General features: G+C 44.5%; 1 protein-coding gene across 2 annotated transcripts in view; it reads left to right on the top strand.

Annotated features, from left to right (window-relative positions):
* Positions 1 to 23,215, top strand: part of CRYBG3 (crystallin beta-gamma domain containing 3) — a 343,220-nt gene that overhangs the window by 240,480 nt on the left and 79,525 nt on the right. For both annotated transcript variants that reach the window (XM_063956283.1, XM_063956282.1), the window contains 7 exons: positions 657 to 771; positions 1,808 to 1,843; positions 1,943 to 2,082; positions 2,270 to 2,396; positions 13,326 to 13,468; positions 18,601 to 18,727; positions 20,962 to 20,994. In XM_063956283.1, coding sequence (XP_063812353.1) covers positions 657 to 771; positions 1,808 to 1,843; positions 1,943 to 2,082; positions 2,270 to 2,396; positions 13,326 to 13,468; positions 18,601 to 18,727; positions 20,962 to 20,994 — 721 coding nt within the window. The remainder of the gene's footprint in view (positions 1 to 656; positions 772 to 1,807; positions 1,844 to 1,942; positions 2,083 to 2,269; positions 2,397 to 13,325; positions 13,469 to 18,600; positions 18,728 to 20,961; positions 20,995 to 23,215) is intronic.

Here is a 23,215-nt window from a genome sequence, read left to right as displayed (position 1 = left end):
GCTAGTCTCTGAAAACAATGGGGGTAATTCCAAGTTGATCGCAGCAGGAATTTAGTTAGCAATTGGGCAAAACCATGTGCACTACAGGGGAGGCAGATTTAACATGTGCAGAGAGAGTTAGATTTGGGTGGGTTATTTTATTTCTGTGCAGGGTAAATACTGGCTGCTTTATTTTTACACTGCAAATTAGATTGCAGATTGAACACACCCCACCCAAATCTAACTCTCTCTTCACATGTTAAATCTGCCTCCCCTGCAGTGCACATGGTTTTGCCCAATTGCTAACTAAATTCCTGCTGCGATCAACTTGGAATTACCCCCAATATTCCCTATTGCATGTACACATACACATATATACACTAGGGTTCATTTTTTGTCTGAAGCCAACTAACCTACCAGTATGTTTTTGGAGTGTGGGAGGAATACAAAGCATCTGGAGGAAACTCACGCAAATATGTGGAGAACATACAAACTCCACAAGTGCCATAACCAGGAATTAAGTGGGTGTAAACCTGTAATACACAAGTTTTGTGGCTCATACATGACCCCCAATGCTTATATTAATATTTTGCTTTATACAGTGCTTCAGAAAGTCTTGTCCTTTACTCTGTATAAAGAACAGCTATATTACCAAACTACACCTGATCTCCCCACAGCTGGCTGGCATACACAGAACCTCAGTATAATGGCACAGTGACTGTATTAGAAGAAGGATGTGAATTGCCTCAAATTCAGGATTGTGGTATCAAATCTATGCGAGCCTTGAAAATGGTGAGAAAGTCTGCAATTCCTGGTGATTTAGATATAATGGGATATATTATTTTATAATAAATTCCAATGCTTACTGTATTTTCCTTCTATTGAGATGCAGGACATTTTCTTTAATTTTACCCCAGGGTTTTAGGTCATCCTCATTCACAAACCTAATCCTTGTGCCCAGAATTGTGAGGGGTGCCACCATGCCATTTAAGTGGGTGTCCCATGAGCCTCTCTTTGCAATCCTTATATTTTATTTATTAGGCTTAAACTGTGCCTATTGTCTAAATACAGAAGAGGCAGCCATTTGGTATGCTGTCCCATATGTCCCAAAATGCAGCATATCAATCAGCCAAGATAAGGTAACATCACTGAAGTGCCTCAGTAAGAGCATGGGCTTTCAGTGAATAGATAGCCTGTACTCTAATCAATATCAGTTTAACCTACTTTGGTCCTCACAGATGACCTCGAGCCTGGTCACTAGTAAACAGATAGGATGCAACAACATCATTGTTGGTCTAGCCCTCGGAATGACTGCCTGCAGTGGCCTGCTGAATGACTGCCTGCAGTGGCCCGCTGAATGACTGCCTGCAGTGGCCCGCTGAATGACTGCCTGCACTGACCCGCTGAATGACTGCCTGCACTGACCCGCTGAATGAGTTTCTGTGCTGGCCCGCTGAATGACTTCCTGTGCTGGCCCGCTGAATGTTTCCTGTGCTGGCCCGCTAAATGACTGCCTGCCCTTGACTGCTAAATACCTTCCTGCGCTGACTGGAAGAATGACTGCCTGCGCTGGCCCGCAGAATGACTGCCTGCGCTGGCCGCGGAATGATTAGCAGAGTTGGCATCCTATAATACCTTCATTAATAATGGGCCATGATCATCCACTGACAGAAGTTGGTTTAGGATGATTAGCATTTGGGACTGCTAGAAAACCACCACTTGTTTTCTCCTGGATGTCTGTGACTGGCAGTGATTGCACTTCAGAATATAAAGCTTTAATGTGTGGAAGAAACAAATGTCTGATTACGTTTTGTCCCATTTATTTCAGGGAGGCTTGAAAGTGCAGTTGCCCAGTGATCCAAAGGTTAGTGATTAAATTCCCATGGCAACAATTATGGCTGCTTAATTCACAGTGTGCCCCATTTATGCCAGAACTGTATTTAAATAAGCGTCTCTGTTACAGATAATTATATATGAGAAACCATGTTTCCAAGGGCGGTCAGGAGAGATCACAGAACATGTCTGTAACATTGGGACACTTCTCCGTGATGAGGATAAAGGCAATAATCTAAATATTGGATCAATGCAAGTTCTTGGTGGCATGTAAGTGACAATCAACCAATTAAATGTAGTTGTAGCTGTTGGACGTTTGAATTGGTATTTGTTATATCTATGAGTTATCTGTTATTTTTCATACATCCTACGTGTTCTAGACTGGTAAACATGTTCCTTCTCTCCTGCTTCCCTTGAGACTAAACACATTTTTATATTGCTTTGCTGTAATCTCTAGATGGGTTGGATACGAACAAGAGCGGTATAAAGGGCAGCAGTATCTCCTGGAAGAGGGTGACTATGAGGACTGGCACGCCTGGGGAGGATATGGCAGCACTTTGCAATCAGTCCGATATCTTCAGGCTGTAAGTACTCTTACCTGTGGCTTCATGTTAGAGTATAATATATGATTGATGGGCTAGATGGGCTGTAACCGGAGAGGGACGTGTGTTGCCAATAATATCTATGAAATTCACAGTGGTGCAGTGTACAGGTGAATGCAATGAGAGCACTGTCAGCCATTATATGGAAGGGCGGCACATACAGATGACAATGCTACATGTGATCACTTCACTGGCAAGCAGTAACATCACTGAGGCGGTGACATGAGTCACTGTTAGTATTTATGTGGCACTGATTTCTAGTTGTTACAGATCTCATGGAGTTTAATAATGGCCATCACTATATAACCTGGACTATTGTCGCTTCCTGAGATTGGTATCACAGATCAGGCTTGGGTGACAACAAAAACAATCTTCACTATAACAATTTTAAGAAGTGTATTGCAATAAGTTCAACATCCCACAGAAGCTTCTGCTCCTCTTCTACTCCGCGATTGTGGAGTCGGTACTGTGCTCCTCGATACTGGTATGGTACGGCTCCGCCAGCGCAAGGGACAGATGCAGGCTCCAAAAGGTGGTCAGAACCGCAGAGAATATCATAGGGGCCGACCTTCCCTCAGTCCAGGACTTGTAGCTAAAAAGCGGGCAACAAAGATAATAAGGGACCCCGGCCACAGCATGTTTAACTTGCTTCCTTCAGGCAGGCGTTACAGGTCCGTCCCCGCAGGGTCCACCAGAAGCCTCAAAAGTGTCTTTCCCCAAGCGGTCCACCTGCTGAACTCCTGAACATTGACTGACTAGCTGTACATGTAACTCACTTGTGTCCCTCTGGTATACTTATCTGTATGACGTTACTTCCCCCCACCTGCTTATCTGTTACCTACTTGGCTGTTGTATAGCAAACCAAATACAAATTCCTAGTATACGCAAGTATACCTAGGCAATAAAGCTGATTCTGATTCTGATAATGCTGGAAATATATACTGATATCTTGACTTGTGAAGAGACGCTCTCCATGACAGTTTTCCTGTGAACCGGCGGAAATGCTAGGGGAGCTAAACTAGCACACCATTTCCCTGATATACATGTAATGTCACATCTTTAGTCAAAAATGAGATTTAATTCATATATATAAGTCTGCACAGCTTGTCTTCCTGCCTCTGAAGTTCACTTTCGCCTCCCCCCTGCAGTTCTTTTCCTACCCCTGCAATCCACCATCCCTTCCTTCCCCTTGCAGTCCTCTTCCTCCACCCTGCAGTTCACTCTCCCCTTTCCTTCCCCCTTTTACAGTTCTCTTCCTCCATCCTGCAGATCACTCTTCCTCCCTTCCCCCTTGCAGTGTTCTTCCTCCCCTTGCAATTCACACTCCCTCCTCCTCATCCCTGCAGTTCTCTCTCCCCCGCAGTTTCCTCCCCCTGCTATTTTATCATCCCTCCTCCACTGAGTGTTTGCTCAGTGATTACTTTTGGAAGTCAGTGGACAATGGGGGTAATTCTGAGTTGATCGCAGCAGCAAGTTTGTTAGCAATTGGGCAAAACCATGTGCACTGCAGAGGGGCAGATATAACATTTGCAGAGTTAGTTAGATTTGGGTGGGTTACTTTGTTTCTGTGCAGGGTAAATACTGGCTGCTTTATTTTTACACTGCAATTTAGATTTCAGTTTGAATACACCCCACCTAAACCTAACTCTTTCTGCACATGTTATATCTGCCTCTCCTACAGTGCACATGGTTTTGCCCAACTCCTAACAATATTCCTGCTGCGATCAACTTGGAATTACCCCAAATATTCACTGAGCTGCATTCAACTTATGTTAAATGTCAAAAAATTTAGCAAGCAGCGTCTCAAAAACTCCATCACCTTACAAGGCAATCTTAGGGTGTGTACACACGGTGAGATCCTTGCTATGGCCGATTTTCACTTGCGATTTCCCCTGAACTCCCCGGAGCCCAGCACCACCGATTTTGACTAACTTTTCTTGAGATATGGACTATGTGTACTTACGATTTTGGCTTATGTGAGATTTTGGCTTATGTGAGATGTCATTGACATGTGAGATGAACCAGATAGTACACCGATCTAGCAAGGATTGACTTGCCTGCACAGTCTATCTTTTCTTGCGTTGCCGACCTGGCGGGACCGCACATCGGGATCGAACCGGGATCGCAAGGTGACTTTCACCTTGCGATCTGCACTAACTTTTCTTGCGATTTTGACTATATAGTCAAAATTGAAAGAAAATATCTCACCGTGTGTACACACCCTAAGTGTTCCCCAAGTGTGTAAATACCAAGGTATATTTCGGGTGCTTGTTATGAGTTGTTGAGTCAAGTAGCTGCCAAATAACAGGATAGTTAATCCTATACAGTGTACAAAGATAAAAATAAGCAAATGTGGCAGCGGTAATGATTAATTAAGAATTTTCTCATAATAATAATTATCTGGATGAGTAAAAGATGTACATTTAATAACAATTAAAATAAAGACTGAAAGTATATATTCAATATACACGTTAAATTGAACCAGGTACACACAAAAAAATTACCTGCACATCCCAATAAGCAGGTTTCTAGCTTAGGACCAGTCTCTGAAGTGATTAAGTGTTTGTTCCTATTAATACCCCTGTTATTGTGTGTCGAGAAGAAATACTAGCTTCTTAAAAGTGGCACTGTCCATGTTTATAGTTACCGGTTCACCGTTAGAGGGATACTGTAGTTCATGAGAACGTAAATTGAATGCGGAGGTTCTCAAGCTGTACGCTGTAAATAATAGGATCCAGTCCACGATTTTGAGGCAATTTAGAGCTGAGGTGTGGCCCACAGAAGGTAAAACAGCGGAGGGTTGGTACGGTCACACTCCTTGGTTGCAAGGTCCAAATGGGATAGGCAAGGTGGTTCAACTAACGCGTTTCACTGCATAGGGGGTTGCAGCTTTTTTAAAGTGTTCCCGACTACTAGTACTAATGCAAGTAGGTTGGCGACATGGGGGGTAATTCCAAGTTGATCGCAGCAGGAAATTTTTTAGCAGTTGGGCAAAACCATGTGCACTGCAGGGGAGGCAGATATAACATGTGCAGAAAGAGTTAGATTTGGGTGGGTTATTTTGTTTCTGTGCAGGGTAAATACTGGCTGCTTTATTTTTACACTGCAAATTAGATTGCAGATTGAACACACCACACCCAAATCTAACTCTCTCTGCACATGTTATATCTGCCTCTCCTGCAGTGCACATGGTTTTGCCCAACTGCAAAAAAAAATCCTGCTGCGATCAACTTGGAATTACCCCCCATTGTCACCAGCATTTACATGCGTTGTACAAGAATTACACAAAGGTTTGCACACTCATGTATACTGATAACAGTGGGTACAAGGCCTAATATGGAGCCAAATGTAACATAATGAAAGTATTTATATATTCACTGACTGATAAGCCTAAAGTCTAGATACATTAAATTATAAGATATTATTATTATTATTATTATTATTATTATTATGTTAAAATGCCCTAACATATTATGCAGCTCTCTGCATAACTTTTATATGTAATGGAATTAAAAACCTTTAAATTGTCCAGGAATACAATTCATGCATAAGGTAGCTGTATAACAACTATGGCTATTGGTGGGGAAAGTGTGTATGTACTGTATGACAGCAGCATTTTCTGCTACCAATAGTAAAGAAGCCATTGGTGTCTGTTTCCCCTGTGCAGCGCCAGCGGCCTGAGGCGTGGTATGGTGGGAATGAGGACACAGTGTGAGATGGAAGCAGGGAAGATGAACTACTCACTGTAGACAACTTAGGACAGTCAGCTGCTAGCAAAGGATCCCTTACATTTACCATTTACCTACACATCCTTCCAGTCTTGAATCTGGATAAGGCTTTTGCTCTGCATGGGCACACGAATCACAGGGGTTATCTGCTAGCCGGAAGAAGCTGTGTGCCCAGTATTTCCTTGTGCACCATCATGGGCAAAGAGCTAGGACACATGCCCCACGTTTACAAACACTGCGGCCATAGCTGCTGCCATCACACACCTCCCAACATGACCCTCTACAGGAAGGACAGAATGCTCTTCTCCTGGAATTTTCTCTTCATTTGTGATTGCCATCACCTGTGTTGAACAGGTTAATGGATAAGAAAGGCGTTTGCGCACAGGTGGTGGCAAGCATACACGAAGAGGGAAGTCCAGGAGCAGAGCATTCTGTTTCTCCTGGAGAGGGTCATGTTGGGAGGTATGCCATCAGAGGCGAAACAGATATGGCAGCAGCTGAGCTGATGTTACAGTCCTATCCTTCTTGTGATGACACTCCACGGTACCACCAACTGCCTTCACACATTTATATTTGACAGGGATGGACTGGGGCTGTATAGAGCCCTGGCATTTATTGTGCGCTCGTGTCACAAAAAAGTGGCGTGGCATGCCGCAAGTCACTGGGGCCTGGTCTTGTTGCACTCCCCCATCTTTCCATGCCGTGCAGCCGAGCAGAGCATCGGGAGGGTGGAACTGCTGGCCAGCCCCAGTCTGTGTGAGCCAGGCAGCTGAGCATGGTGCCTATGTGTGACCAGACTGGCCCATCAGCCCATCGGCCCTTCTGGCATTTGCCAAAGGTGCCAGATAGGCAACCCGGACCTGATATCTGATTTAAATTTATGAGAACATTATTATGTGGGAGGTAGGGAAAGAAAAAGTGGAGGTTAAGTGGGAGTACTAATGGGGAGATTTATCAAGTATTGGAGAGAGATCACGTACCAACCAATTAGATTTTAACTGACATTTTACAGGCTGTGCTAAAAAAAAAAACAGCAGAAGCTGATTGGTACTTTATCTCTCTCCACTTTATCATGGGTTCGATTCCCACCATGGCCCTAACTGTGTGGAATATGCTCCCTATGCTTGTGTGGGTTTCCTCCACGTACTCTGATTTCCTCCCACAATCCAAAAATATACTGGTGTAAACAAAATTAACCCTAGTGTGAATGTGTCTGCATGTACATGTGACAGGGAGCATTGGGGGAAACCAAAAAAGCAGGCAAGTGGGCAAAACCAAGTTGCACTGCAGGTGGGGCAGATGTAACAAATCTAACTCTCGCTGCACATGTTACATCTGCCCCGCCTCTGCCCCGCCTGCAGTGCAGCATGGTTTTGCTCAGTTGTGTGCTCTTTTGGTTTTGCTCAGTTGTGTGCTCTTTTGGTTTGCTTACAAACCTAAATAAGGCCCATAGACTGTAAGCTCCACTGGGGCAGGAACTGATGTGAGTGGCCAAATATTCTGTGTAAAGTGCTGCCGAATATGTGTGCTCTGTATAAATAACTAGTGGAGTGTAAATTAACCCTCCCAAGCCCCCCCTGTGTACCTGGAGGCTGTTCCGGCTTTCAAAATGAAAGCCGCAATGTTTCTGATGTTCTGATGGTCGTGATGTTCCCGATCGATGTTTCAATGTTTGGAAAAATATTTAGAAAAAAATCATTAAAAAAAATTTTAATTTTTTTTTTTAACTAAGGGGGTCATTCAGACCCGATCGCGCGCTAGTTTTTTTTGCAGCGGTGCGATTGGGTCTGAACTGCGCAATGCTCCGCAATGCGCAGGCACGTCGGCCGCCGGCGACGGGGATCACTGGCGATCGCAAGAAGATTAACAGGAAGAGGCCGTTTGTGGGTGTCAACTGACAAGGAGTGTCCGGGAGAACGCAGGCGTGTCCAGCCGTTTTAAGAGAGGGTTCCTGACGTCAGCTCCAGGCCGGATCGTCGCAGCGGCTGAGTAAGTCTTGATCTGTGCAGAGACTGCACAAACTTTTGTTTGTGCAGCTTTCTGCACATGCATTCGCACCCCTGCACAGCGATTACCCCCTCCCCTTGTAGGCGGCAGCTACCTGATCGCAGCACTGCAAAAAACGCCTGCGTGCGATCAGGTCTGAATCACCCCTAAAATCATTTTGGCGAGTTAAATTCATGTCCTTCACCTAATTCACTCATAAAAAAAACCCTGGCAATTTCGGAGCGTTTTTTTTGGGGAGGGAATCGTCAGTTAAGTGGTTAAGTTACAAATAATACACTATTCAAAATCAAGCATAGCCTTCTGTCCTTTTGCAGGATATAAGGGGTCATTCTGACCCGATCGCACGCTGGAGTTTTTCACAACGTAGAGATCGGGTCAGAACCGCGCATGCGCCGGTGCCGCAGTGCGCCGCCGCACGGCCGCCCGTCACTGCGCTACGATCACCTCTGCCTGATTGACAGGCAGAGGTGGTCGATGGGCGGGAGGGGGCGAAGCGGTGGCGTTTGGCTGCCATTTCGTGGGCTGCAGGCCCGAGAGCGATGAGTAGCTCCCGGCCAGCACGCTAAAGCGGCGCTGGTCGGGAGCTACTCTTGAAGTGCAAAGGCATCGCCGCTGTACGATGCCTTTGCACTTCTGCGGGGGGGGGGGGGGGGACTCAGGTGCTGGGCGGACTAGCCCTGTGCTGGGCGTCCCCCCGCATGTCTGGGTTCATGATCATAGCTGTGCTAAATTTAGCACAGCTACGATCAACTCAGAATGACCCCCTTAGTCCCAGCTCTGGCATAATGTTTAACAGCCCTTAGTCTTCATGAGTCATTAGTGAGGCCAAATTACACTTAATTCCTATACAGAAAGTTATGTTGAGCTTAATAGCTGGAAAAAAAAATGTCTTATTTGTTTTGGTACTAGCTATACCTGGCCGTTATCTCTTTCTCACCCTCTCAGACTGGAGGAGTGATATAAAAGGAATACCATAACATGTAAAGTGTGTATTGGGGTCACATTGTGGTGGAAAATGATCACGTCATCTAGAGATAAGTGTGCGAGATTACTTCCCTTTAATGAAGTGCAGAGAAGTGGTTAATTTAAAGTTAGATGCAGTTTTTGAGAAACTGTAATATGTCAGTAAGAAAGAAGTATGTAAGGAGTCACTGATCTGGAACTACTTTACAGAAGAGTGTAGTTACATTTCTTGATTTGCTTTTGGTCCAAAATATTGAATTTGGCAGCTGTTTTTTCCTCCTTGTTTTCACATGTACTCTTATTAAAAATATTCATCTGCACACTCATTAGTATAGTGTGATTCACCTGCACGCCCATTAGTATAGTGTAATTCACCTGCACGCTCATTCCTAATGAGTGTGTTAGTGTACCTCATTCCTAATGAGTGTGTTAGTGGTCTTCATTCCTAATGAGTGTGTCAGTGACCCTCATTTCTAATGAGTGTTTCAGTGACCCTCATTCGTATTGAGTGTGTCAGTGACCCTCATTCCTAATGAGTGTGTTAGTGATCCTCATTCCTAATGACTGTGTCAGTGACCCTCATTCCTAATGAGTGTGTTAGTGTACCACATTCCTAATGAGTGTGTTAGTGTACCTCATTCCTAATGAGTGTGTTAGTGATCTTAATTCCTAATGAGTGTGTCAGTGACCCTCATTCCTAATGAGTGTGTCAGTGAACCTCATTCCTAATGTGTGTCAGTGTACCTCATTTCTAATCAGTTTGTTAGTGATCTTCATTCCTAATGAGTGTGTCAGTGACCCTCATTCCTAATGAGTGTGTCAGTGACCCTCACTCCTAATGAGTGTTTCAGTGACCCTCATTCCTATGAGTGTCAGTGAACCTCATTCCTAATGACTGTGTCAGTGACCCTCATTCCTAATGAGTGTGTTAGTGTACCACATTCCTAATGAGTGTGTTAGTGATCTTCATTCCTAATGAGTGTGTCACTGATCCTCATTCTTAATGACTGTCAGTGATCCTCATTCCTAATGACTGTGTCAGTGACCCTCATTCCTAATGAGTGTGTTAGTGTACCACATTCCTAATGAGTGTGTCAGTGATCCTCATTCCTAATGACTGTGTCAGTGACCCTCATTCCAAATGAATGTGTTAGTGTACCACATTCCTAATGAATGTGTTAGTGTACCACATTCTTAATGAGTGTGTTAGTGATTTTCATTCCTAATGAGTGTGTTAGTGATCTTCATTCCTTATGAGTGTGTCAGTGACCCTCATTTCTAATGAGTGTTTCAGCGACCCTCATTCGTAATGAGTGTGTCAGTGACCCTCATTCCTAATGAGTGTGTCAGTGAACCTCATTCCTAATGTGTGTCAGTGTACCTCATTTCTAATCAGTGTGTTAGTGATCTTCATTCCTAATGAGTGTGTCAGTGACCCTCATTTCAAATGAGTGTGTAAGTGACCCTCACTCCTAATGAGTGTTTCAGTGACCCTCATTCCTAATGAGTGTGTCAGTGAACCTCATTCCTAATGACTGTGTCAGTGACCCGCATTCCTAATGAGTGTGTTAGTGTACCACATTCCTAATGAGTGTGTCAGTGATCCTCATTCCTAATGACTGTGTCAGTGACCCTCATTCCTAATGAGTGTGTTAGTGTACCACATTCCTAATGAGTGTGTCAGTGATCCTCATTCCTAATGACTGTGTCAGTGACCCTCATTCCTAATGAGTGTGTTAGTGTACCACATTCCTAATGAGTGTGTCAGTGATCCTCATTCCTAATGACTGTGTCAGTGACCCTCATTCCTAATGAGTGTGTTAGTGTACCACATTCCTAATGAGTGTTAGTGATCTTCATTCCTAATGAGTGTGTCAGTGATCCTCATTCTTAATGACTGTGTCAGTGATCCTCATTCCTAATGACTGTGTCAGTAACCCTCATTCCTAATGAGTGTGTTAGTGTACCACATTCCTAATGAGTGTGTCAGTGATCCTCATTCCTAATGACTGTGTCAGTGACCCTCATTCCTAATGAACGTGTGTTAGTGTACCACATTCTTAATGAGTGTGTTAGTGATCTTCATTCCTAATGAGTGTGCCAGTGATCCTCATTCTTAATGACTGTGTCAGTGATTCTCATTCCTAATGACTGTGTCAGTAAACCTTTTCATCAAAAGGGCACAGGGGTATTTCCTTCCTAGTGCATGTTAATGTGCCAGTAGTGCTCCAAGCTAATGAATATGTAGGAGAAACTCTTCCTCACAAATAAGACACATCCAAATCCAATCTTTATAAAGCTCAGTATTTCACAGTACATTAGTTTTGGTTCTCATATTTGTAAATAGAATGGATTTATTACTCTTCATAACTCCCCATCTAGATGTTTGCCCAGGTTTATATATTGGAAGCTGCTCATTTTGTTACAGTTTAACTTTGAATAGTCAGCCACGTAGGGTTCAGATAAGAGGCACCCACTGGCATAGCTGGTGTAATCACATTCCTCGTGGATTAATCAGTGCTCAGTAATGCCAGTTAGGAACCACACAAAACTGGTAAGGTTTTTCTTTCCAGCTCCCCCCTGGTTCACAGACCAAGCCAAATGCACTCGTCATGTACAAAGTAATGGAATCATATAAGAGCCTTAGTAGTGAGGGTGGCCTTGTTAGTTAATCAGATAGATATGATCTATATATACGTTATTATGTACAAGATCCTGGTACCAGTGATAATGTGGCTGCAGGCCAAATCATAATAACATTTGTTTGCTTTATGTAAAAATTGTGTGTGTGTGTGTGTGTGTGTGTGTGTGTGTGTGTGTGTGTGTGTGTGTGTGTGTGTGTGTGTGTGTGTGTGTGTGTGTATATATATATATATATATACACTGTATATATATATATCTATAAAAAAAATAGTCATCGATTGAAGCCAGTCTGATATTTCTGGTGCCAGACAGGCACTTCTGAATGCTGTTTTATTTGTTGACCCGGCATTTCCTGCTCAATATACTCAGATAGAAACACTAACATCGTCCATTTTATACTTAAAGTAAAGTGTTGCAGTTATGCTTCAGCGTACAGGCTGACCAGTGCCTAAAAGCATTGTGAATCGTGACTGATAATCGCAGTGGTGATCCGAGGCAGCGTCCCTAGACGTAGCAGTCAGATCTCGCAAATGCAAGCAGGAGGCATCTATCTCCTATAGACGCCTCCTATTGCATTTGAATTTTAATGTCATGGAATTGCACAGCCGATATAGGCCCTCAGTGGGGAATTCAATTCCAGACAAGGGTGAAAATTGCCATTGCCGCAGCATTTAAACGGTGGCAACGTCACCGCATCTCACACCCTTCTCCCACCCAGCTGAATGCTATTGCCGTGCTGATTCGACAAGGCAGATGTATGCACCTGCAATTAAATTACCCCCTCAGTGTACTGGTGTCAGCGCTCCCATTGAGTAATAAGTGCAGCTCCACATCAGAATGAAGGCTGTGTCTTAGTGGCTGCAAACCCAGAGTGTTCCAAACCGCTTGCCTGGCGCCACTTGTGGTAATATCTCTTAAAATATGCTATGAAACTGTCATGCAGTAACCACTGTTTCTACACCGGCAAGTATGGCGCTCATGGGGCATGATTTAGAGATGGACACAATTCCTATATCATCGCAAATGGACAGTGTTTTTCTACTGCACAAGCATCTGAGCCGCACTGCGCATATGCCACGATGGTCTTGTGACAGCGGTGGCAGTGTAGAGAGAGATAGACAGGTGGTGACCATTTGGGGCAGGTAATGATGAAGTGGTAAATAAAATGCAGGCATGTAACAGTTTTGGTGGTGTGTCGCAGCTTCGGACGCAGTATCACTGGCCCCCGTCGGCTTAGTTGTGACGGACATTCTGAGCAACCGTAATGTTGCTGAGAGTTCTAATGGTGTGACTGATGTTCGTCCGATGCTGCATCTTTGTACACAAGCAGCAATCTGAGAAGCCAACGCTTGGCGACTCTGTACAAAGGATGGCTTCCGCGACATTTGCAGACTTTCTCAGATCCGCTGCGTATGAAGGGATTAGCGTCCACCTCTGCATCATGGCCATTGTCTTTCCTGCTATACAGTAGCTCTATCTGCCTTATTATTAGCATACAATACACTCTGCATTATATGTGCAGGAGCAATGTGTCTGACTGGTAATCTAATGCAGGTCTCTTGTACATTAGAACTTTTTGGAGGCGTCTGTCACCTTGTACGATTCGGAAGCGGAAGAAGGGAAACAAGTGGATCTTTTCAACCAGGCGATTCCTGACCTGGAGCTGGCTGGATATAACCCCAAAACGCAGTGTATCCATGTGAAATCTGGGATGTGAGCATATTCTGTGGTTTTATTACATATTGCTTTTTATTCTCTAGGCACTGATGTGCCCATGGGGCAGATGGACTAAGCATTAAAGAGAGATAAAGTGGAGAGAGATAAACTACCAACCAGTAAGCTCCTGTTGCTGGGTACACATTGGCATTTCAACTAAAGGACCAATATATCGTGGGCATGTCGGCAGGTGTGTAAAAGTGATGCGTCTGTGAATGACGTCATTCACAGACGTACGCATCGGCTGTGCAGCACAGACTATGGCCAATATATCTGCAGATATATCAGCACATCGTGCTATATGTACGGACGGTACACTTGCTGCAGAGGTCGCTGGTGACTGACATCACAAGTGGGTGGGCACATGTAAATGCGTCCCAGTTGTGACGTCAGGCACAACACATCGAGCCGACGATTGGTAAGTGTGTATGAACTAACCAAACATCAGATAGGTCAGCAGATCAGCTGGACAGCCGTTCCATCATCCCAGTATGGCCATAGACAGCGTGGCTGGGCGCAGGTAATGGGGGGGCCATGTCCTAATGGAGAGGGGAAAGGGGGGAGCGTGACCACGCCTCCTTCCCCAAAAATATGATTTAAAATAGGATTTATGGCACCTTAAAGGGGGAGCCAAGAGCAGATCAGAAAGTGGACACGATCAGTGTGATCGCTATCCCCTCCCCCCTTCCTGCCGCCACACAGACAGAGGATGTCGCTGCTGCTGCGGCTCGGCAGCAGTAGCCTCCCTGCAATCACTGCAGCCCAAACTGCGGAAGTAAGATGGAGCTGACCGTTAAGGAAGGGGTGATCGGGCAAGTGGCGGAACGAGCCTTTCCCCCCAGCCCCTTCCCCCTCTCGGTGACACTGCATCCTAGTGTGTATCCAGCATAACTGTCATTTGTCAAACACGGCATGTTGCATGGCAGCTAGGAGCTGATTGGCTGGTTCTTTATCTCTGTCCAAAGCTTAGTACATCTGCCCCATAGTATACCTTTACAGTATACACTGGTGCAGTGATTAGAGAGATATTAGTGTAACATACAGTAACTATATACTGGTAATTCTTTCCAATTTGAGATTTAGTAAACATTTTAAACTGTTGTCTATAGCAACCAATCAGATTCTAGCTAACATTTTATATAAAGCACTAGATAAATGACTGCTAGAATCTGATTGGTTGCTATGGGCACCACCTGTTTATGTCATGTGTAAAAAAACCTTTAGATATCTGAGGAAATGGAACAGATCAGTAACTGGAGATGTATAGAGAAAGCACTCTCTGTAACTGAGTAATGCAGGAGCTGTTGTGTAATTAGCACACCTGCTCTCAAGGCCATAAGGGCAGCTATGCAAATATATAGCACTATACTTTATCATGTGTAGTGACAGTCCAGCATTATAGGAAAGTAGATGTACTAAGCATTGGAGAGAGATAAAGTGGATGGAGATAAAGTGCCAGCCAATCAGTTCCTAGCTGTCATGTTACAGGTTATGCTGAAAGGTTAGGAGCTGATTGGCTGGTACTTTATCTCTCTCCACTTTATCTCTCTCCAAGGCTTAGTACATCTGCCCCAGACTGTGTTTAGTGCTTCTTCGCTATTGTTTCACCCCTTATTAGCAGCCAATCAGTTTTCATCATTATGTTTGCCTTTTACTTTGTGAGATCTAAACTTTCATAGTTCTGTACAGTAGCTTCCGAGAGGAGGCTCTCATCTTATTTCATCGTCAGAGCCCTCGCTCCTTGTGCACGCTGCTCGGGGATTGTGCTGTTAATCTGCATGCTGACAAGACAGGTGTTCCATGATAGGGGGTCATTCTGACCTGATCGCACGCTGCCGTTCTTCGATGCGCAGCAATCAGGTCAGAAGTGCGCATGTGCCGGTGCCACAGTGCACTGGCGCATGGCTGACAGCCGACGGCTGTCGTTGCCTAGCGATCGCCTCTGCCTGATTGACTGATTATCAGGCAGAGGCGGGAGGGGGCGGCAAACGCAGGTGTGGCCGGACCGTGCAGGGGGCGGGCCGCAGCGGCTGCGTGTCGTCGCACGCAGCCGCTGCGACCTGGGCAGCGACGCGTAGCTCCTGGCCAGCAAGCAAAAGCTGCGCTGGCCGGGAGCTACTCCTGAAGTGCAAAAGCATCTGTGGGCCTGACATGCGTGGCAGACTAGCCCTGTGCTTGGCTTCCCCCCGCATGTCAGTATGCCTGATCGTAGCCCTGCAAAATTTTGCAGGGCTATGATCAGCTCTGAATTAGGCCCATATTTGGGTGTAGTACGGCTGACCGGCGGTCAGGAGACCGCCGGTCAGCTTACCGACGCCGGGATCCCGGCAGCATACCGACGCCGAGATCCCGGCGGGGAGGAAGGGGCGAGTGCAGCAAGCCCCTTGCGGGCACGGGTTCTATTCCCAATCTATGGGTGTCATGCCGACCATCGGGATAGCGAGCCGTCGGGATGGTGGAGGAGGTCATGTGACTGTCGGTCAGCTGACCGGCGGTCACATGAATACCACCCCCATAGTCATGTGACAATTAACAATTATTAATAGCTGCGTAAAGGACAAAACTGATTTATGTTGGACACGGGTATGGGACTCATGGTCGACGGTGTCTAGGTCGACACCTATTGGTCGACAGTAGCTACAGTAGGTCGACATGAATAAAGGTCGACATGATTAAAGGTCGACATGAGTTTTTCATGTTTTTTTGGTGTCGTCTTTGTAAAGTGACCAGGGACCCCAATTAATGCACCGTGTCCCCTCGCATAGCGAGCAAGATTCGGCACAGGTTCCCGTTCCCAATCGTAGTCCACGTGGATCATAAAATATGGAAAAGTTTAAAAAAAAAAGGAAAAAAAATGTGAAAAACTCATGTCAACCCTTTTGCATGTGGACATTGTTCACGTCGACCTATTTATAGTGTTGACCTATTTACTGTCGACCAATGGGTGTCGACCTAAGTGGGGTCGACCCAGATTCTGTTAGACACACGTCATAATTTGTTTTTTTTGGCATGTCTGTTTCATGTGTTTAATGTGGAACACACACTGCAGGTAATTCAGATGTGGTCAGAGCTGCTGTAACCGCCTTGCTTGGAAGCAGCAGTGATAGCGCTGTATGGTAATGCAGCAGGAGGCGTCTATTTCAAGCAGACTCCTCCTGCTGCAGTAATGATCCGACCTGAGTCCGAGGACGCAGCATCGGATCACTGTGACATCACTGGTTGGCTTGCAGCACCCATGGGGATGCACAAGCCACCCAACGCAGAACCTCATAAGAAGCCAGGAATTCTCTGTCCAGCGATGGAGATCCTGGTCTCTTCCCTCCCCCTAAACAGTGGCGACATGCCTCCGTTTTCACAAACGGAGGCCGTTGACGCCCCCAAACAGCATCAGACTGTCAATCACTGGCAGTCTGATGCCATACTGCGTCCTGTGTCGCAGAACCCATTCGCTGAATTAGCCCCACAGTGCTTTGGTAGTTACACATAAATGGACTTTGTATTGGAATCAAGTCACTTGTTCTTGTTGGAAAGAAAACACAACTTTACATGTTATAGTAGAATAATGAGATACAGATGTATCCATGTTCATCGTGTCTACGCCTAGATGCGAATGCGGCCCATGTATACGCTGCTTTGTGCGTGTACATCTTAGATGCTTCCCTTACAGAGTATATGGACGGCAAAAGATGCAGCTTGGCGTGGCTACATCTGTACTGTCCAGGGCTGTCTTAACAGCAGTGTAAGTCCCTGGGCACAGCAATCCACTGGGCCCCCTACCCATCCTCCAGCAGTAGGGGTGGGGGGTGCTGTCAGTGGCAGCTTTGATGTCCCGCGGGCGGTAGGGGGTGTTCTATCTTCCGCTCAGCATGTAGGACCTGGAGCAGTAATTTCTGCTAATTACTCCTTTACTGCACAGATGGTGCTAAACTGTAGTAGGAGGCATTGGGCTGAAAGAAGAAGCCCTGGTACATGACATCCAGGGTGGTAAGGGGTGTTTCATACGTAGGGGAGGGATGGATAGTGGAGTGGGCTTAATATTTATCATTTTCCGGTGGGAGGGCATCTTGCTTGACTGCATATATCTCATGTTCCTGAAAATATATTTCATAGCTTTGAATGGGATAAAAAACTAGAGAGTCCCACCTTTCAGGAGGTACTGGGGACTTGGGGATCAGAGCTCAGGAGCCAGAGCAATTCACCAACGAAAATCACTGCATATTAGGCGTGTGGAGCTGGAGCAGGGACCAGCTGCTTGAAGGCTGATATCTCTGGTTCTGGGCATAGTATAGACAAGCTGCCAGTGTCCACCAAAAGGGGAGAGTCCCAGCTTTTGGATTATAACCTCAGAGAAACTAAGTCAGACAGAACCCGAGATATCTGGCTGGGAAGAGCAATTAACAGGCTTGGATGGGGACCACTGCTTTCAAGTCGGATATCTCCAGTTCCCCAGGGCCGATTTTCAAAAATCTGGTACCCCTGGAAAGAGGGGACCCTCAGCTATCAGCCTAGGACCCTTACACTCCTGGGGCCCTTGGGCAAGAGCCCATTGAGCCCATACGAAAAGACGGCCCTGTGTACTGTACTCTGAAAGAAAGCAATAAGCCACCCCGAAATTCTGTTTCCATCCCAGCAGTGGATTCCTCTGTGACATAGAGAATACCTATAATACCAGTAATCTGGGCTCCTAAAGCCCAGGGGTGTTGTCGACACTGATTCCGTGATGGAAAGTCACCCTTATTCTTGTCATTGAGCTTTATAGCGTATCTCCTATGAATGATGCTTGGCAGATCAGTGCTCATAAAACAGAAGAGTCCTGATAAGAATAGCAGACGTACATAGAGAATTTTAACTCTAAAACATGAAAACAATTACACATAAGCGTTAGTAAACTGGATACACATCCCGGCACCGCCTTCCTTTGACATTGGATAAGCCGTACTCTGACTTACTATACGTGGAATCTTGTGTCCATGTTACAAAAACTAGATCACAGTCTGTGTAAAGTAATGGCCATTCTGTATTGCTGATATTATTGCACGCATGGAGAAGTAATATGTTTTATGATGTTTATGCTGTTGTTGTTATTATTATGTATAATTATTACATTTTCCTGCATTGATATTTGTCAGGTGGGTAGCGTATCAGCAGAAGCATTATTGTGGAGAACAATATATACTGGAAAAAGGCAGATACAAGACCTATATGGACTGGGGAGGCAGCAACAATACAATAATGTCTATTAGGCCAGTTCTTCTGGTGAGTTGTTTTGGATAATTTTTTTTTTCTTATTCTTTTTGTATTTTAAGCTTAATTACCTTTTAGGAGATGAAACCACTGCAGACTGTGGAAAGCCTCCTTTACTAGAGAGTAAAAAGAAGTGGAGAATAAAGCGGAGATACAATTGTACACATGGGGCCAAATGTAATAGAGTGAGAGTTTCAGAAAGTGAGAGATTTGGTAAGGTTTTGCAGGTTTTTTTTAAAGTGGCAATCATTTACACAGCAAGATCAACCTGGTTTTGCAGTGTAAATGATTGCCACTTAAAAAAAAAAAAAAAAAGAAAAACCTTACCAAATCTCTCACTTTCTGAAACTCTCACTCTATTACATTTGGCCCATTATCTTTCTCTTTAAATTTAAAAGGTCTTTGTGTCCCCCCACCCCCAATAAATACAAATGTAAATGTTTTATATAAACCTCCTAACTGCTGAGGATTGCCCTGTGTATGCATCAGTGACAATCAACCTCTATACCTTAATAAAACAAAGATGCAAAGACATGAATTTGACAGACATTGGTAGCTATTTATTAAATGAACAATGGCCCTCATTCCGAGTTGTTCGCTCACTAGCTGCTTTTAGCAGCATTGCACACGCTAAGCCGCCGCCCTCTGGGAGTGTATCTTAGCTTAGCAGAATTGCGAACGAAAGATTAGCAGATTTGCGAATAGACACTTCTTAGCAGTTTCTGAGTAGCTCCAGACTTACTCTGCCATTGCGATCAGTTCAGTCAGTTTCGTTCCTGGTTTGACGTCACAAACACACCCAGCGTTCGCCCAGACACTCCCCCGTTTCTTCAGACACTCCCGCGTTTTTCCCAGAAACGCCAGCGTTTTTTCGCACACTCCCATAAAACGGCCAGTTTCCGCCCAGAAACACCCACTTCCTGTCAATCACACTCTGATCACCAGAACGATGAAAAATCCTCGTTATGCCGTGAGTAAAATACCAAACTTTTGAGTAAAATAACTAAGCGCATGCAGCACATAGAACTCTCAGTACTTTGCGCATGCGCAGTAAGCAACTAATCGCAATATAGCGAAACTCGGCAACGAGCGAACAACTCGGAATGAGGGCCAATATACTTTAATAAATGTAAAAAATATAAACAACGAATGGTGGCAAAGAAAGAACGGCTAAAATCAGCCCAAATCCAAAACTCAATCAAAACAATCCAAAAAAACTAAAGCCACAAAGGTATCCACTCAACATTCTACCTTGACTACCGACCCGGAAGGGTGATGACGCTGCCCCCGGTAAGGTAGTCCAGTAGAAATAAACAGTCAGAGAAGGTGAGCGCACCTAAAAACTAAGAAACAATCAAACTCTAACTGAGATCCACTCCAAAAACAGGTAACCTGCCGTTCTTTCCAGCCTATAATAGTCAATGAAAAAAGCACCCAAAAATCAGCAAAACAAAAATAGGGAGGGAAGATTTGAAGACACGAACAAAAGCCCCCTAACAAGCCCTAATAGTGTTGCCCATCGACCATCGATGATTCAAAATCATTGATAGTCTATGGCGGATGTTGAATTCTTTAGCCTTTGATGGGGGAGAGCCAGATGGTTTCCTGCCATTGATGGTAAAGACCAACCAGATTTTTCCCCCCTCTTCTTTGTGTCGGGACATGTAGCTTAGCTTCGACACCTGCGAAAACCCCCCGACCCCCCCCCCCCCCCCCACACACACACACACTCTATAGTAAAGAAGGGACAACCATCGGTGGGTGAAACTATTGATGGTTTCCCAGCAGATGGTTTCATACCATCATTGTTATCCATCAATGGTACTAATGGTTTTGTTACCAATGGTAACAAACCGATGGCCATCCCTAAGCCCTAAGATGAAACTAAACCCACACCCTCCATTCTTATTGGACAAAACCTATCACCTGATACCCGACACAGGCCCGCCCTAGCCTACGAGGTTTGCTTCAACATTTCATCCCAGTTCTGTAATAAATCTTTGAATAAATAAATCTGTTATATCTAATGACAATAAAGTTTATTTCCGTAGAGGTGTGTTTCAATATTTAGAATTACACTTTTAAGATTATAAACTGTATATCACTATAGTTATATATACAACATCATTTGATTGCCATTTTGTGTCTTTGATTAATACTGTGTTTCATGGTAAAAGCTTTTTAGCTAAACGTAATGGTCTTAACAAAGTTAAGAGGCTGAAATAATAGGCTCTTTTCATTTTCAGGAACCACTGGGACGGAACGAAGTGAAACACTTGGTAAGTGGTATCTTCTGCTCGCACTAAAGAGCTTGCATTCGGAACACTGAACGTAAAATGAGTGAGGAGTTGTTTGTACTGGTGGCACATGAAATAGGAGATCCCTTTCAACAATGGCTTAAGGAAAACATTGGCTCACTCAGAACGGGATGTAATTATTTGCAGGTGATCCTGCCGCCTCTTTAGTGAATGCTGTTTATGAAAAATGCATGGCACACACGGCAAGAATTAATTTTTCATAAACATCCTGCATGAACTGGAGGGAATATTCCTTACATGGAACCTCGGCCCTCTAGTCTCTCTCAGAAATGTTTTGTTATATATATTTAAGCAATGCGTGCAATCTGTTATATTTCCAGGTTGTTTCCAGTGAGCAGCACATAGAACTCTCAGTACTTTTTGTTAAGAAATAAAATAGATTTTCAGGAATCCTCTAGACAGAACACTTTGTAGATGATCCTTTGTTACTTACGTAACGACAGAGATTGGGTGAAGTACTGTAGATCGAAACCTCTGAGGGGCATTTTAAGACTGGAGAGGTCCCGTCTGCAAGTATCCGTAGGGATGGCAATTAGAAATATTTCGCTTCAATGGATATGCTGTTTTCAATTCATTTCCATGCTGATGATGGTGGAAATCATTGCTCTCTTTGTTCCAGAGGCGGCTTCCCAATGTTTGGTGATGTCACGGTGTAGACTATGCTAGAATTATTTTTCTTTTATCCTTTCTAGAGGATTGTGTGGAATATTAGATTCCAGAGTGTGTTCCCTAGCTTGATAATATCCTACCCATTTAGGCCTGTAATATGGAGATGGGTAGGAACATTTCTCGTACACTGGGGAAGATGTGGATCTGAGGACGTATGTGTCCACTAATGGGTTCTAAACATTGACCGACTTCAGTGACCCCTGACCAGACAGTGGAGAGTCACTGGAGAACCTGCTTCATCCTAACTGGCTATAATTATGAATGCCATATACCCACATTTGCAGCCTCGGGGTGTCTAACAATCAGTGAGACATTTCTTTTTTAGCAGGATAGTAATACTGCCAGAGCCACAGGGGGGTTGACTGTCTCTTAGAAAAAGATATTCTGATTGATTTATATGATTATTTGTGATTGTTTTATATAGTAATGAATGGTATGGTTTTAACTGGCACTATCTTAGCCAAGGTCTACATCCTCGCTCAGCTCATGTTTTTTTTTTGTAGCTGGTGTTGACATTATAGATAAAGGAGGATTTACCAAGTTCCACGCACTGCTCCAAAGTAGGACCGTGCCCATAGAAATATGTTGGGCTTGTGCTTAAGATTGTGCATGTTGTGTTTCTTGTTTGAGTGGTTTTTGATGGCTTTCTAGAGCTTAGTTATGCCGACCATGTTATTTTATCAACTAGATGAACAGGAAATAAAGCAGATCGAACAGAGATAACAAGTTACATGGACTATAGCTGTTACAAAACAACATTTTGTTATTTGTGTATCACGTTACCACCCCTGGGGTATATAGCTTCATTAATCTTGTGGTTTATTTCTTTTTATGCCACTGTTGAGGTTTTATGGCTTTCGCGCTTTTGGCAGTTGCCACATTGATCCGTATTCTAAGCTGCACGTAGTGCGGGCACAATTCCAGTCACCTGCAGCGATCGGAATATGAACAGTAGAACAATATGCTGATGTTACTACTGTGTACATTGGTATTCTGAGTCATACGGATCTACACAATCACACCACCCACGTTCTGCATCTACACGCGCAGTTGTTATTGCTATCAGTGGCAATTACATCTGGCCCTTGCTAGGTGCAGAAGATTAGACTGAAAACATTGTGCACTGTGGATACACAAAACTGAGGATAAATAGTAACTCTCACTGCATGCTCACAGCACGCTCACGGAACATTTCTCTTCTGTACAATCGCCTGTTGCCACTCAGTAACGCTCATTTGATAGACACCAAGGAAAGAATGACATTCATGACAGCAGCCCCACAACACGTGCAGTTTGCTAACAAGTGCTTGAAACGGTTGCATTCAAACTTGTGTGCAAATCAGAATAAGCCTCTTTGTGAGCTGGACCAATATGCGTCCTCTTTAGGTGAGCTCATCAGCTCTTTTGGCGTCCAATATCATCTCTTTACTGATCATGCTCAGATCTACCTTTCCTCCCCTGACCTCTCCTACTCTCTCGTCACTCGTATCTACAGATGTCTCTCTGCTATCTC

This window comes from Pseudophryne corroboree, chromosome 2 (genome assembly GCF_028390025.1).
Source record: "Pseudophryne corroboree isolate aPseCor3 chromosome 2, aPseCor3.hap2, whole genome shotgun sequence".
In the NCBI taxonomy this organism is placed as follows: domain Eukaryota; kingdom Metazoa; phylum Chordata; class Amphibia; order Anura; family Myobatrachidae; genus Pseudophryne; species Pseudophryne corroboree.
This window is presented reverse-complemented; position numbering and strand designations above follow the sequence as displayed.